This window comes from Lissotriton helveticus, chromosome 6 (assembly GCF_964261635.1).
Source record: "Lissotriton helveticus chromosome 6, aLisHel1.1, whole genome shotgun sequence".
Taxonomy (NCBI): Eukaryota; Metazoa; Chordata; class Amphibia; order Caudata; family Salamandridae; genus Lissotriton; species Lissotriton helveticus.
In genome coordinates, this window is record NC_136067.1 from 767,366,731 (window position 1) to 767,381,672 (window position 14,942).

The 14,942-nt window shown below is 47.3% G+C and overlaps 1 protein-coding gene across 5 annotated transcripts in view; it reads left to right on the forward strand.

The window, feature by feature from the left end:
* Positions 1–14,942, forward strand: part of MAP3K7 (mitogen-activated protein kinase kinase kinase 7) — a 323,646-nt gene that overhangs the window by 162,713 nt on the left and 145,991 nt on the right. For all 5 annotated transcript variants that reach the window (XM_078648255.1, XM_078648256.1, XM_078648254.1 and 2 more), the window contains exon 10: positions 9,899–10,026. In XM_078648255.1, coding sequence (XP_078504381.1) covers positions 9,899–10,026 — 128 coding nt within the window. The remainder of the gene's footprint in view (positions 1–9,898; positions 10,027–14,942) is intronic.

The window sequence follows — 14,942 nt, forward strand, 5'->3', positions numbered from 1 at the left end:
TAGGAGTACTATTTCTTGGCCTACTTCTGTAAAGTCTTGAGAATTCACAAAATCTGTACGTCTGTATTTAATGCAAGGACATGGGTGCACTTTTGAGACTTTATTTACTAATTGGGCCCTGTTGGAACCTGGATGACAGGTCACCTAGGGTAGCCTGGCCTAGGGTAAGACATAAATACTAGAGGCACAAGTGTGAAGGTTGCAAACCACCCAGCAGTAAATTCACGCAATAGCACACAAAAATGACACTACACCAATGTTGGAAAAATAAGTACTTGTTTATAAAAATAGTATTTGCTCTCTTATCCTTAGTATTCCCGGTTTAGTAATATACATTCCATCAGGAGAAATAGCATTAGTCTTAAGTCTTTGGAAAGCTACAGCTCAGTATATGCAGTTGACATGAAATCAGTAGTATTATTTTCAACAGGGTTAACTTGTATCAGTAATCAACATCAATAGTACATTTCATCACATTAGACTCCAAACTTTGATGACACTCAACTTCTATGAAGTGCTCTTTAACTCTCCCTCTCAGCCACTCTAACTACCACCATGGGACACTGCTACAGAAAGGTTTCAGTTGTACAGTACTGAGCAGCAGCAGTCCCTTTTAGACACCTACTTTCCTACTTAAATAGCAGGTACTCTTAGAACAGCCTCACTGGCCACTGTTTAATCCCTCAGTATCCACTTCCCAACCTAGACTGGCTCCTCTGGAGTAATGACCTGCTATAAGCAATGAGCCAGTCTGGGGATTCCAGGTAACCAACTGTCAGTGTAGCCCCTTGCAGAGATTCTTCATGGATGCTGTACACTTTAGTTTAAATTCTCAGCTATAGTGCTGACTATGTCTCACTTCCCCTGGTTAATCCTCCTTACTTGTGGTACATTTGTGAGTTGCAATCTTGAGTTACCAACGGCAGGGCAAAGGAGCTGAACGCTGAAGAGGCTCACCAACCTCCAGGGCCCCTCAGCTTCCCCCTCCTACTCGAGCCAGCTCCTCCGTGTGGCTTCTGAGCAAGGAAAGGGAGTTTTCCGCGATTCCTCTGAGCCGCTGCTGGGCTCCTCAACTCTCCCCTCCCGCTCGCGCCAGCTCCTTCGCGAGGCGCTCGAGCAGGGGAAAGACGATGCAATTCGCTTCAGGCGCTGTTGAGCTCTCGGCGCCTCCCCGCCTGGTCCCGCCTCCGCCTTCCTGAAGGGAAGCGGCGCGACCGGGCATGCGCGAGCGAGCGGCGGCTTCACTTGGAGACTGCTCGGTTCTACCTTCTCCGGCCCCACCCACAAGCACCGGCTTACTCGCTCCTTGTGCCGGGTTAGCGCTGACAGGAGACAGCGCAGGACAAGACGATCCTCTCCAGCAGCGACCGCCGCAGCCACCACAGAGTACACAGGCGGCCCGAACAAGCGATCAGGGCACTATGTGGCGCCTCGTGAAAAACGCGCTACCAGCCCCACTACAGTCACTGGGAGATCACTTCAGCAAGGGCAGCCCCAGGTAACAGGGAAAAGGGGGAAATAAGCTTTTGACTTATCGCGATTGACTCCTCACCAGCTCACAGCCCTTATAGCCACTGAAATAGTATCCTGGGGTCACTTCCCTTAAGTTCCTTTACTGGGCAGAGGACTGCGCTCCGCAGCGCTGCAGTCTCCTTCTCCTTTTAACACACCCTGTTGCTAGACTAGGGGCATCTAGGCGCCCAGGGTCTCCAATCATCCAACGCAGCAGGGATAGGACAAATAACCCAAGGGAGGAAGGGTGGTGAATCAATAGGCCAAACCTCTGACTATCCTACCCCCACCTTAAGCTACAGCCTGTCCTCTAGCTGACTCTCTCTGGTAGACAAAATGGCTGTCCAGCATTCCGCCTTTTATAGGCTGACCCTCAGGAGTCCAGAAGGGACCAGAAGGTTCTGGAACGCCCTATTCTACTCTATGGGACAGGTTCTGGGTTTGGCAGTTGGGACAGTTGGTAGCCACCATTTTGTGACTCCAACTTTATTCCTGTCAGAAAAGGCCTCTAGGCCTGAGGTGAAAAACTATGAGGGGGGGAAAGAACACCTATCCCCTTCACCAACACCTAGAAAAGCTAGTGGACACAAAAATTAGTAAAAGTATGGGGGGCAGAAAGGGGACAAAATAAATAATAAATTGGAGGGACTACGCAAAAAGCCAGACAGGTCTAACACGCGTCCCCCCCCAGCTGAAAGTGGGGAGAACTACCCAACCCCTTGGGAGTCCTCATCACTAAGGCGGAAATACCTGGAGAGACCGTCTGCATTGGCGTGGTCCACTCCAGGCCGATGTTCCACCCGGAAGTCCATTCCCTGTAGGGAGATGGACCACCTCAACAGCTTGGGATTCTCCCCCTTCATCTGCATTAGCCAACAAAGGGGGCGATGGTCAGTCTGAACCAGGAAGTGCGAGCCAAACAGGTATGGCCGCAGCTTCTTCAGAGCCCAGACCACCGCAAAAGCTTCCCGTTCAATTGCACTCCACTTCTGTTCCCGGGGAAGCAGTCTTCTGGATAAGAAGACCACAGGCTGATCCAGGCCCTCTTCATTTAGTTGCGATAACACTGCCCCAATGCCATGTTCTGATGCATCTGTCTGGACAATGAACTCCTTGGAGAAGTCTGGGGCCCTCAGGACCGGTGCTGCACACATTGCCTGCTTCAGTTTCTCAAAAGCTTGCCGACAAGCTTTCGTCCAAACTACCCGTCGAGGTTGTTTCTTTGAGGTGAGCTCTGTGAGGGGCGCTACAATAGTGCCATATCCCTTCACAAAGTGACGGTAGTAGCCTGTGAGGCCCAGGAAAGCTCGGACCTCAGTCTGTGTCTTGGGGGGTTCCCAAGCCATGATCGCCTCAATCTTTGCCTGCAGGGGCTGCACTGACCCCCTACCCACCAAGTGTCCAAGGTACACAACCGACCCCTGCCCAATCTGGCATTTGCTGGCCTTGATTGTCAATCCAGCTTGCTTCAGGGCCTGGAGAACTGCTTGCAAATGTTGCAAATGGTCCTCCCAACTGCTACTGAAGACAGCAATGTCATCCAGGTAAGCAGCAGAGAAACTCTCCATTCCAGAGAGGACCTGGTTCACCAGCCGCTGAAATGTGGCAGGGGCATTCTTGAGCCCAAAGGGCATCACACAAAACTGGAAGTGTCCCCCAGGCGTGGAGAAGGCTGACCTTTCCTTTGCTCCATCTGTCAAGGAGATCTGCCAGTACCCCGAAGTGAGGTCAAAGGTACTCAGATATTGGGCAGCTCCTAGCCGGTCAATTAATTCATCCGCCCTGGGGATCGGATGAGCATCAGTCTTTGTCACTGAGTTCAGTCCCCGGTAATCCACATAGAACCTCAGTTCTGGTGTGGTGCCTGGTGGAGCGGCTTTTGGCACTAGCACCACCGGACTGGACCAAGGGCTGTTGGAAGGTTCTATGACTCCCAGCTCTAGCATCTTGGTAACCTCTCCATGGATGCTAGCCTTCACCTTGTCTGACAGCCGGTAGGTCTTTGATTTCACTGGTGGGCTGTCTCCTGTGTCCACATCATGGGTACACAGGTGGGTTCTTCCCGGGACAAGGGAGAACAACGAAGAGTACTGCTCCAATACCTGGCGGCAATCCTCTCGCTGCTCAGGAGTTGGGGATGGGGAGAGAATCACTCCCTCCACCGACCCATCCTTCTCTTGAGACGAGAAGAGATCAGCTGTTGTTGGTGGATCCAATGGCCCTACAATGTCGATGCCCACCCTTTCAAAGGGGGTGCTAACGACTGGAAGTGGTTCCAGGGGAGCTTTCAGCTTCACCCCTGTTTTCCCACTGGCCTGGCAGGATACACATGTCCGACAGTAAGTGTTGGACGCCACTTTCATTTGAGGCCAATAAAAGTGGAGGACAAGCCGAGCAAAGGTCTTGTCCTGACCTAAGTGTCCTGCCAAGGGTATAGCATGAGCCAATTCCAGCAGAAAGGCTCGGTATTGTTGCGGGACTACCAAGGCCCTTGATGAGCCAGGTAAGGGTACCTTGGGTTCACTGTAGAGGAGTCCATCCTCCCAGTAAATATGGTAGTATCCCGTAACATCACCTGCTGCCTGGGCTTCAGCCTGACGCCTCAGTCCCTCAAGGGTAGGGCACTCCCTCTGCCCCTTACAGAATTCCTCTCTGGTAGGTCCTCCCTCCACATGCCACTCAGCAGGGATGGGTAAATCTTCCAGAGAGTCTACTTCCCCCTCCACAGACTCCTGGTCCACCACTGCAGGTGGCCGATCCGTCACATGGGGTGCGGAAGCCGAAGCAGGCTCTTCCTGTCTTCGGATCTGTCCGTTTTTGGCAGAGGGTTGGGCCATTGTTCCAGGCTCCAACCCAGGCGAACTCCCTCTCCGGGCAGTCGCAGACCTTGTGCTCACACAGGCCCAGTCAGGTGTACCCAGCATCGCGGAGTGCGTCCGGTGTTCCACCTCTCTCCAAGTGTTGTGCTCCATGTCATTCCCCAGCAGACAATCAACTGGCACGGCAGGGCTTACGGCAACTCGAAGTGAACCTGCAACCCCCTCCCACTCAAAGGGAACCTCAGCCACTGGATAGTGGCCCATTCTGCCGTCAGCCATCGCGGCGGGGTGGAGTACATGGGGAACCACCTGCTCTGGAGACACCAATTGACTTCTCACCATAGTCATACTGGCTCCTGTATCTCTCAGAGCCTCCCCTCTCTGGCCATTGATGGTGACCCACTGCCCATACTTTGTAGTATTTGGGGGCACCTGGATCTTTGGAACCATCTCCCGCTCTCCCAGGGACACTAAGGTGACACCCGCCCACTCACCCCCCTTATCTAAGGGCAACTCCTCCCCGAGCGCTACACTAGCTACTCCCGGTGGTTTTCCTCTGGTGGGAGGGGGTGGTCTCTTTGGGCATCTGACATCTCCCTTATAATGTCCAACACCACCACACTCAAAACAGTGGAGAACCCTTGGCTGCTGGCTTTGGCCAGGATTAGGGTTTCTGGGCGGGTTTACCTTAGGGGTGAAACCTGTTCCCTTCCCTTGGAAACTGTTTTGGGGACCTTTAGAGAACTCCCTCTTTTTATCTCCCCCCTCCTTCTTCTGAGGGGCGCCCTGTCCGGCCTTTTGGGAATCCCCTCCAGTCCCCTTTGAGGACACCCGGGTACATGCCCAGATGTCCGCCTCCTCTGCAAGCTTCCGGGGATTGGTCAGCTTGCTGTCCACTAGGTGTTGGCGCAGCTCGGGAAAGCATTTCTCAAGGAGGTGCTCTTTCAAAAATAGATCATACAACCCCTCATAGTCCTTCACCTCACTGCCCTTGACCCAGCCCTCCAATGCCTTACGTGCGTAGTCAAGGAAGTCCACCCAGTTCTGGGTACCCAACTTGTGGCTCCCCCTGAACTTCTGACGGTACCTTTCTGGGGTAAGCCCAAACTTCCTTACTAATGCTAGCTTCATGATGGGGTAGTTGGTTTGCTCCTCTGGTTCCAGGGCCAGCAAGGTGTCCCGACCAGCAGGAGGCATGTATCTATACAAACCACCCCCCAGTGCTTCTCCTGCACCCCATGGGCTCTTAAGGAGACCTCATAGGCAGCCAACCACTTGGCTATGTCATCTCCCTGACTAAAGCTAGCAATAAGGTCTTTTGGCAAATAGGGCCTGGGCTCCCTAGCTGTTTCTTTGGATTCGCTGCCACCATTTATTACAGGAGAGGGCCCCCGTTGCAGGGCCTGGAGTTCCAACTCTTTCAACCTGAACTCATGAACCATCCTCTTCTCTTCCTTCTCCTGCTCCAGCTTAGCCAACTCCCATTTTAATTGCCTCTTTTCCCTCCTGTCAGCGAGCTCTGCTTCGGTTAAGCCTCCCCCGGAAACACTACTGCCTTTCCTGGAGTAGGACCCTGGTCCTGGGAGTAGGTTTTCCCCCTCCGAGTGGAATAATCCATTTATCTCCACAACCGGGTCCCGGTCTGTCCCTTCATCCTCCTCCTTCCCTTCTTTGTGTGCCTCCACCCAAGCCCTTAGACTGGTCTGGAGTTCCCCCTTCTTGGCACCATGCTTAAAAAATACCCCCATTTTCTGGCAGAAATCTTTCAGCTGAGCCACAGAATAGGTATCTAGGTTTTCTAATGCAAACTACATTTTGAAATAGGCAAAACCAGATTATACACACCAGGAAATTAGAGTTGCAAGGGCAACCTGAAGCTACCTCCACCCCACCACCAGGAACAAATTTGGAAAAACAAAAGGACAAATTAGGAGGGCCGCTAGGAGAAAACTCCTGGTGTAGGCTAGTGTATTACGTTTAATTACTACTGAGTAGCTGCAACCACAGTCAGGATCCCACCGCTTTGTTGGAACCTGGATGACAGGTCACCTAGGGTAGCCTGGCCTAGGGTAAGACATAAATACTAGAGGCACAAGTGTGAAGGTTGCAAACCACCCAGCAGTAAATTCACGCAATAGCACACAAAAATGACACTACACCAATGTTGGAAAAATAAGTACTTCTTTATAAAAATAGTATTTGCTCTCTTATCCTTAGTATTCCCGGTTTAGTAATATACATTCCATCAGGAGAAATAGCATTAGTCTTAAGTCTTTGGAAAGCTACAGCTCAATATATGCAGTTGACATGAAATCAGTAGTATTATTTTCAACAGGGTTAACTTGTATCAGTAATCAACATCAATAGTACATTTCATCACATTAGACTCCAAACTTTGATGACACTCAACTTCTATGAAGTGCTCTTTAACTCTCCCTCTCAGCCACTCTAACTACCACCATGGGACACTGCTACAGAAAGGTTTCAGTTGTACAGTACTGAGCAGCAGCAGTCCCTTTTAGACACCTACTTTCCTACTTAACTAGCAGGTACTCTTAGAACAGCCTCACTGGCCACTGTTTAATCCCTCAGTATCCACTTCCCAACCTAGACTGGCTCCTCTGGAGTAATGACCTGCTATAAGCAATGAGCCAGTCTGGGGATTCCAGGTAACCAACTGTCAGTGTAGCCCCTTGCAGAGATTCTTCATGGATGCTGTACACTTTAGTTTAAATTCTCAGCTATAGTGCTGACTATGTCTCACTTCCCCTGGTTAATCCTCCTTACTTGTGGTACATTTGTGAGTTGCAATCTTGAGTTACCAACGGCAGGGCAAAGGAGCTGAACGCTGAAGAGGCTCACCAACCTCCAGGGCCCCTCAGCTTCCCCCTCCTACTCGAGCCAGCTCCTCCGTGTGGCTTCTGAGCAAGGAAAGGGAGTTTTCCGCGATTCCTCTGAGCCGCTGCTGGGCTCCTCAACTCTCCCCTCCCGCTCGCGCCAGCTCCTTCGTGAGGCGCTCGAGCGGGGGAAAGACGATGCAATTCGCTTCAGGCGCTGTTGAGCTCTCGGCGCCTCCCCGCCTGGTCCCGCCTCCGCCTTCCTGAAGGGAAGCGGCGCGACCGGGCATGCGCGAGCGAGCGGCGGCTTCACTTGGAGACTGCTCGGTTCTACCTTCTCCGGCCCCACCCACAAGCACCGGCTTACTCGCTCCTTGTGCCGGGTTAGCGCTGACAGGAGACAGCGCAGGACAAGACGATCCTCTCCAGCAGCGACCGCCGCAGCCACCACAGAGTACACAGGCGGCCCGAACAAGCGATCAGGGCACTATGTGGCGCCTCGTGAAAAACGCGCTACCAGCCCCACTACAGTCACTGGGAGATCACTTCAGCAAGGGCAGCCCCAGGTAACGGGGAAAAGGGGGAAATAAGCTTGTGACTTATGGCGATTGACTCCTCACCAGCTCACAGCCCTTATAGCCACTGATCCTGGGGTCACTTCCCTTAAGTTCCTTTACTGGGCAGAGGACTGCGCTCCGCAGCGCTGCAGTCTCCTTCTCCTTTTAACACCCCCTGTTGCTAGACTAGGGGCAACTAGGCGCCCAGGGTCTCCAATCATCCAACGCAGCAGGGATAGGACAAATAACCCAAGGGAGGAAGGGTGGTGAATCAATAGGCCAAACCTCTGACTATCCTACCCCCACCTTAAGCTACAGCCTGTCCTCTAGCTGACTCTCTCTGGTAGACAAAATGGCTGTCCAGCATTCCGCCTTTTATAGGCTGACCCTCAGGAGTCCAGAAGGGACCAGAAGGTTCTGGAACGCCCTATTCTACTCTATGGGACAGGTTCTGGGTTTGGCAGTTGGGACAGTTGGTAGCCACCATTTTGTGACTCCAACTTTATTCCTGTCAGAAAAGGCCTCTAGGCCTGAGGTGAAAAACTATGAGGGGGGGAAAGAACACCTATCCCCTTCACCAACACCTAGAAAAGCTAGTGGACACAAAAATTAGTAAAAGTATGGGAGGCAGAAAGGGGACAAAATAAATAATAAATTGGAGGGACTACGCAAAAAGCCAGACAGGTCTAACAGGCCCCTAATTAGGTTTGGCGTAAACCATGGCCTTTTGTGTTTATTAAAGTTCTCTCTTTCTCTTTCTCTTTCTCTTTCTCTTTCTCTCTCTCTCTCTCTCTCTCTCTCTCTCTCTCTCTCTCTCTCTCTCTCTCTCTCTCTCTCTCTCTCTCTCTCTCTCTCTCTCTCTCTCTCTCTCTCTCTCTCTCTCTCTCTCTCTCTCTCTCTCTCTCTCTCTCTTCTCTCTCTCTCTTTCTCTCTCTTTCTCTCTTTCTCTCCCTCTTTCTCTTCCTCTCTCTCTTTCTCTCCCTCTTTCTCCTCCCCCTCCCCCAAATTTCACGGAGTCACCGCATTCTGTTCTTTCACAAGGAGCATCGACACAGTTGTTTTGTACATTACCAGGAACTGCTGTGGCAATGTGTGCTTTTCAGAGCAAAACAATGTTTGCTTTTGCCAATATTTGTTATAATGGCGAGGGTCTGGCAGCTCCCACACCAATAAGATTTTACATAAGGCATGCCAAAACATGTCACACCTTGACTAAACCAAAAAGCTGACCAACAATTTCAGACCCACTGGCTTTACCAGTGCTTGTTTATTTTTGTTTCCCATACTCTTATTAAAACTGGTTACACTGATTTACCATAATGGATATTTTTGGGAAATACTAGCATACATCCGCATATCTTACTGATGCTGTAAAGAAATTGTACCTAAACTTCTACAGATGTTTAGCAAAATGTTTTTGCACTTTCTGTGAACATTTTATTTTGAAAGCAAACAATCCTCAATCTTGCTTTCAAGCTTCTCCAAATATTTGCATCTAATCACAGAGAGTATTCTGGGAGCATTATACATAGCCTCATATTGCTAAACATTGAAAGTGTGTGTAAACGTTTTTATAACGGAACCACTATCAATAGAGCAGTTGGAGTTTACAACATATGCTCACCCTAATAATAAAGACTTTGCATTAATGTGCCATGAATACAAGTTTGTACAGCAATAACACATGTATACAAATATTACCTAACTGCAGACAATGCCCTTCCCTGATCCTAAATGTGGTACTGTAAACTGGCAGCCAAAGGGATTGTGCTGTAGGGGATTGGGCTTACTTGTCCAAAGGACAAAATACACATGAAAACTTGTTGTTCTTGACCTCAAACAATATGTCCCGGGTGTCGGACTATAGGAATTCCACGTCCCTGCTGTGAATATGTAACAATGTTTGATGCTCTCAGAGAAAGACCCTGTGAGATGATAATGTTCAAGTTATGATCTGCAAGGCTGTTGTGCTAGTTATGGTCCTAACCATATGTTGCCCCTTTTTTGTTTTAATTTGTAACCAGAAGTGCACTTTGTGTTTTTAAGTGAATATTTTCTGTGTAGGTATAAACATGTGTGGGGGCTAGTGAATTAATTGTTTTATGTGGGTCTGAAGTAATAACCATTTAACCTTATAAAATGTGTGTTAAAAAAATCATGCATTATTTTACAGGCTCCTTTTTTGACAGTAATAAAAGTGATCCTAGTAATGAACTAGGTGATTACCCAGCAAGTAACAATGATACAATGAAACGCTTGGAGTCAAAACTGGCACAAATCAAGACTCAGTCCAAGCAATCGGTAAGCAATAAGACTGTTCATCTAAAATGATTGTGTTTTGTCTAAATATACCTTTTGATTTATATGCAGGTTTTGCGAAAGTGCAAGCAGTTAGCTTTGTATTAACATAAAGGTAATTTCTGTTTTGTGCATGCTATTATTTATGGTTGAAGGTTGCCATATAATGAACTTGCCATTGAAGTATGAGCTACAAGTAACTTTCTTGCTTCGGTAGACTCTCTAAAACTCCATCTTCTACTTTTGGTTGAATCTAAAAATGTATTTATTAGATGCACTGTCAGGATCTATATTGGGCTCCCTTAAGAGAGGTGAAAAAATGTTTGTCCAACTGTACTTTTGTAATATTTATATTTTTATGACTTTGTCTGATTGTTGCCCTACAGGAAAGTTAATGCTTAATATAGCAGGTCTACATTTATTACAGTGGCAAACCGGTGATCAGTGGTACTGCTCAATATTTATAGATCCCCTTTCATTTCTATCTTCTCCTTTTTAGGTCGAGCTGGCGTTGGAGCGTGAAGCGCTCCCGCCAGCTCGACTATAGTCACCTTCCTCCCTGCCAAGGGAGTGAGAGCTGTGAACGAGCAGCTCCAGACCTGTGCACGAGCCGACTCAGGTCCGTGAACGCGCGGGAACGTCAACGTGCACGTTCACGCGCGTCACGCTCCTGTCCTCCCGCGCCTCTTCTGAGGCGCGCTCGAGGCCGACTTGCGGTGTGCTGTTCCAGCGTTAGGTAAGTGAGGGCCGGGGGGGGGGGATTTGTTTGCTTGTTTTGTTTCTGTGACTAGGCAATTGGGCACAGGTAGAGTTTTGGGAACGGGTCTTTCCTTTCCAAATCGTCATGTTTAGGTATGTTTAAGGGCATACATTGATAATGTCTGTCATTTGTATAAAGCCCGCGGTGCACATCAGACTTTCTAGCAATGCTGTTGGACCTTGCCAGGTCATGACTCTAAGAGTTGGTGCAGTTAAGTTGGTTTTAGACATGGTTTAAAGAAAGGATCCTTATTCCTAATTTGTGTGTGTAACTAGAGGCCATGCTCTCCATTCCACCTCCCATGAAGTCACTGATATCGAAAAGGGGTAATAATTAATCAGTGAGTGTATGCCCAGAACGAGTGGAGAAGGAACCGTTTCATGGTTGTGTCGTGGTATGTGACTCTTTTTCTCAGAGTGGTGAGTCAAACAGGCAGCAGTACCTGGTTGTGCCTGCCAGCCAATGGCTTCTTTTTAGTGGCAGTTTCTATTAATCGTGTTTATTTTAGCCTATATAGTTAACTGCTCACTCCTGTGTGAACAAAAAGCTGTGGCCTTGTCCCTGCTTCTTTACTTGAATACTGCTTTTGGTCTTAAAGTGTCAATATGGCCTGCCATCTGATTACAATGCTGTGTATATAATGCAAGTTCCTCAAAACGTATAAAATTAAGACCTGTTAAGAGTGCACCACAGACAGATAGAGGGGAGCAAGTACAGCGCTGTTACTTGGTGCTAGGCTCATGTATGGTCTGTAGTCTAGAATTAGGCGTTAGTCCTACTTCTTGTAGCATAGTTTCACTCATTTAGGGCGAGAAATACAGTTTGCGGCACAGTCTCTTGTGTTGGGGGCACAGCTCACATTTCGACACACAGTCTCCCTCACAGAGTGTACATGTAACTTTTTAAACCACAGTCTCACTCATTGCTTGAAAATGGCCCTTCTATGAGCACAACCTCGTTGATGGTCTCACTTCTGGTGCATATCCTCACTCATATAATGGGAGTCACACCGTTAGGTGCAGTCACATTCTTTTTTTGTGTCTAACTACTTTGGATGGCACCCTCCCTAATCACTGTGAGTCTTACTCATTGTGCTGTATCTCCCACTGGGTGCAAGTGTCCTCCACGGTGCACAGATTCTTCATGGGATGGGTGCCACACTCCTAAAAAAAAAAGGCAGGTATAGCAGATGACTAGGGGCTTGGTAGGAGAGGAATGTGGTTTCTATGTACTGGTATCAACAGGGCTCCATAACATATTCTATTTACAGCACATCATGTTTGAGATCTCCCTACTACAAAAATGTTCTGTATAAAGCACTCCTCTGCCCATTGAAGCTATTTTCGAGCTACATCAATATGTAAACAAAATGTACAAATGCAATAAGTTTCACCATGTCCAACTCTCCCGACAAAACCTGGCCAATGGCAAAGACGGTTGTCTAGCGTGTTGGGGAGGTTAGCCCAGCATGTACACTAACATTGCTGCACAGAATGTTCACTTGCATTGGTTCTTCTCTTCTGGCCTGCCTGAACTTTATTGTATTAGATATTAATTTCTTCTGATAGGGGCTTATTCCAGCCTCCACGTGAGTCCCCGGCAGCCACGCCTGAAAAAACAATGATGCTGAAGGACTGACCTCTCGGGGAAGACAAATTCACTCTATCCCAGCCTGCAATTGAGCATATCTCTTGGTAGTGCTAGTCTTGAAATCTGTTGAAGGAGTTGCATTTCATAAGGAGAGAATTGTCTCAGACACCTCCCTTCTGGGAAGGGGACCTCACATGTGGCATCCTTAAGCTCAGGAAACATGGTCAGTAGAGGAGAAATCTTACCACATTAACTTACCTGGAATTAAGAGCAGTCCATGTAGTTCTGAGGTGTCCTTAGAGATGAAATCCGTGGATGTATGACGTTACATCGCGAACTTTTACAACGCACACCGTTACAACGCAATTTTTACAACGCAGATACATTTACAACGAATGCTTTTACAACGCATGACATTACATAGCAGATGCTATTACAACGCATGCCATTACAACGTAAGTATAGGTAAGTATATTATTTTTAAAAAAATGTAATTTATTAAAATTTAATTAATTTAATAAATTAAATTATTTTTTAATAATTAATTTTTAAATATATATACTTTAAAAAATAGTTTATTTTAAAAATAACAATTATTATTAAAGAACTAATATTAAAAAATAATAAAATTATTAAAATTAATTATTTAAATTATTTAAAATTATTTATTTAAAAACTGAACCCTAAAAATACCCATCACCCTGAAACCTAAAAATACCCCTGTACCCCAAAACCCATACCTAGCCCTGAAACCTAAAAATACCCCTGTACCCCAAAACCCATACCTAGCCCTGAAACCTAAAAATACCCCTGTACCCCAAAACCCATACCTAGCCCTGAAACCTAAAAATACCCCTGTACCCCAAAACCCAAACCTAGCCCTGAAACCTAAAAATACCCCTGTACCCCAAAACCCAAATCTAGCCCTGAAACCTAAAAATACCCCTGTACCCCAAAACCCAAACCTAGCCCTGAAACCTAAAAATACCCCTGTACCCCAAAACCCAAACCTAGCCCTGAAACCTAAAAATACCCCTGTACCCCAAAACCCAAACCTACCCCTGTACCCCAAAACCCAAACCTAGCCCTGAAACCTAAAAATACCCCTGTACCCCAAAACCCCAACCTAACCCTGAAACCTAAAAATACCCCTGTACCCCAAAACCCATACCTAACCCTGAAACCTAAAAATACCCCTGTACCCCAAAACCCAAACCTAGCCCTGAAACCTAAAAATACCCCTGTACCCCAAAACCCATACCTAGCCCTGAAACCTAAAAATACCCCTGTACCCCAAAACCCATACCTAACCCTGAAACCTAAAAATACCCCTGCACCCCAAAACCCATACCTAGCCCTGAAACCTAAAAATACCCCTGTACCCCAAAACCCAAACCTAGCCCTGAAACCTAAAAATACCCCTGTACCCCAAAACCCAAACCTAGCCCTGAAACCTAAAAATATCCCTGTACCCCATAACCCAAAACTAAATATATACTATTACTTAAATTAATTTATTTAATTTACATTTAAAAAAATGATTAAAAAAAATAACATACTTACCAATACTTACGTTGTAATGGCATGCGTTGTAATAGCATCTGCTATGTAATGTCATGCGTTGTAAAGTCATGCGTTGTAACGGATCCTGCGTTGTAATGGTGTGCGTTGTAACGGTGTGCGTTGTAATAGTTGCGTTGTAAGGGTTGTTTCCCGAAATCCGTACTTGTGTAGACATACAGTTATACAACCATGTACTAAGTGAACAAACCAGAAGGGACACATTTTAAACCTCTCTCCCTGGAAGCACAAATGATCTGGAAATGGCTCTTTGCGAGAGACTTGCAGACTTGCAGAACACAGCTTTTCATGTTCCAGGTGTTCAAAATGCAGAGGCAGACTTGCTCAGCAGGAAAATCTCAAATGGGTTCTCTACTACAAAGTACTCAAAGAGTCTTTCGAGTTCAATACTTTTCACTCTTAGAAATTTTCATAGATGCAGGAAGCAAGAAATGCTCAGACTTCACCTCTAGGTGCTATCAACAAGGGTCGAAAGGGAACACCCTTTTTATAGACTGGTCAATGATGTTTCTTTATGCATTTTCAGCCAATCCCGTTGATTGTAAAAGTGCTAATCCAGCTGTCCCACTTCAAAGTTGGAATCATACCTCCGGAGTGGCCTCACCAAGAGTGGGTTATAGACCTACCATACTTTACAGTGCGACCACACAGGGGGCTGCCGTGCAGACCAGATCACCTTCACAAGTTCAGAGGCTAGATCCTACATCCCAACCTTCTCGTTGAAATTAACAACCAGATGCTGAACTCCTACAGTACGGACCTTTGAATTTGCCACAAGACTATAAAGACATTCTGAAGGAGGCAAATCATCCTTTAACTAGAACATTGTTTGCTTTCAAGTGAAAGAGGTTCTGTTTCTGTATAAATAACTATAACCCTTCCAGATGTCAGGAAGCGGGGGTACGCCCATATCTAGTGAGAACTAAACTCATGGCTTCAACTTTGAGCCTATTCATAAGGTATCTTTACAACAACATGGGTTCAACTT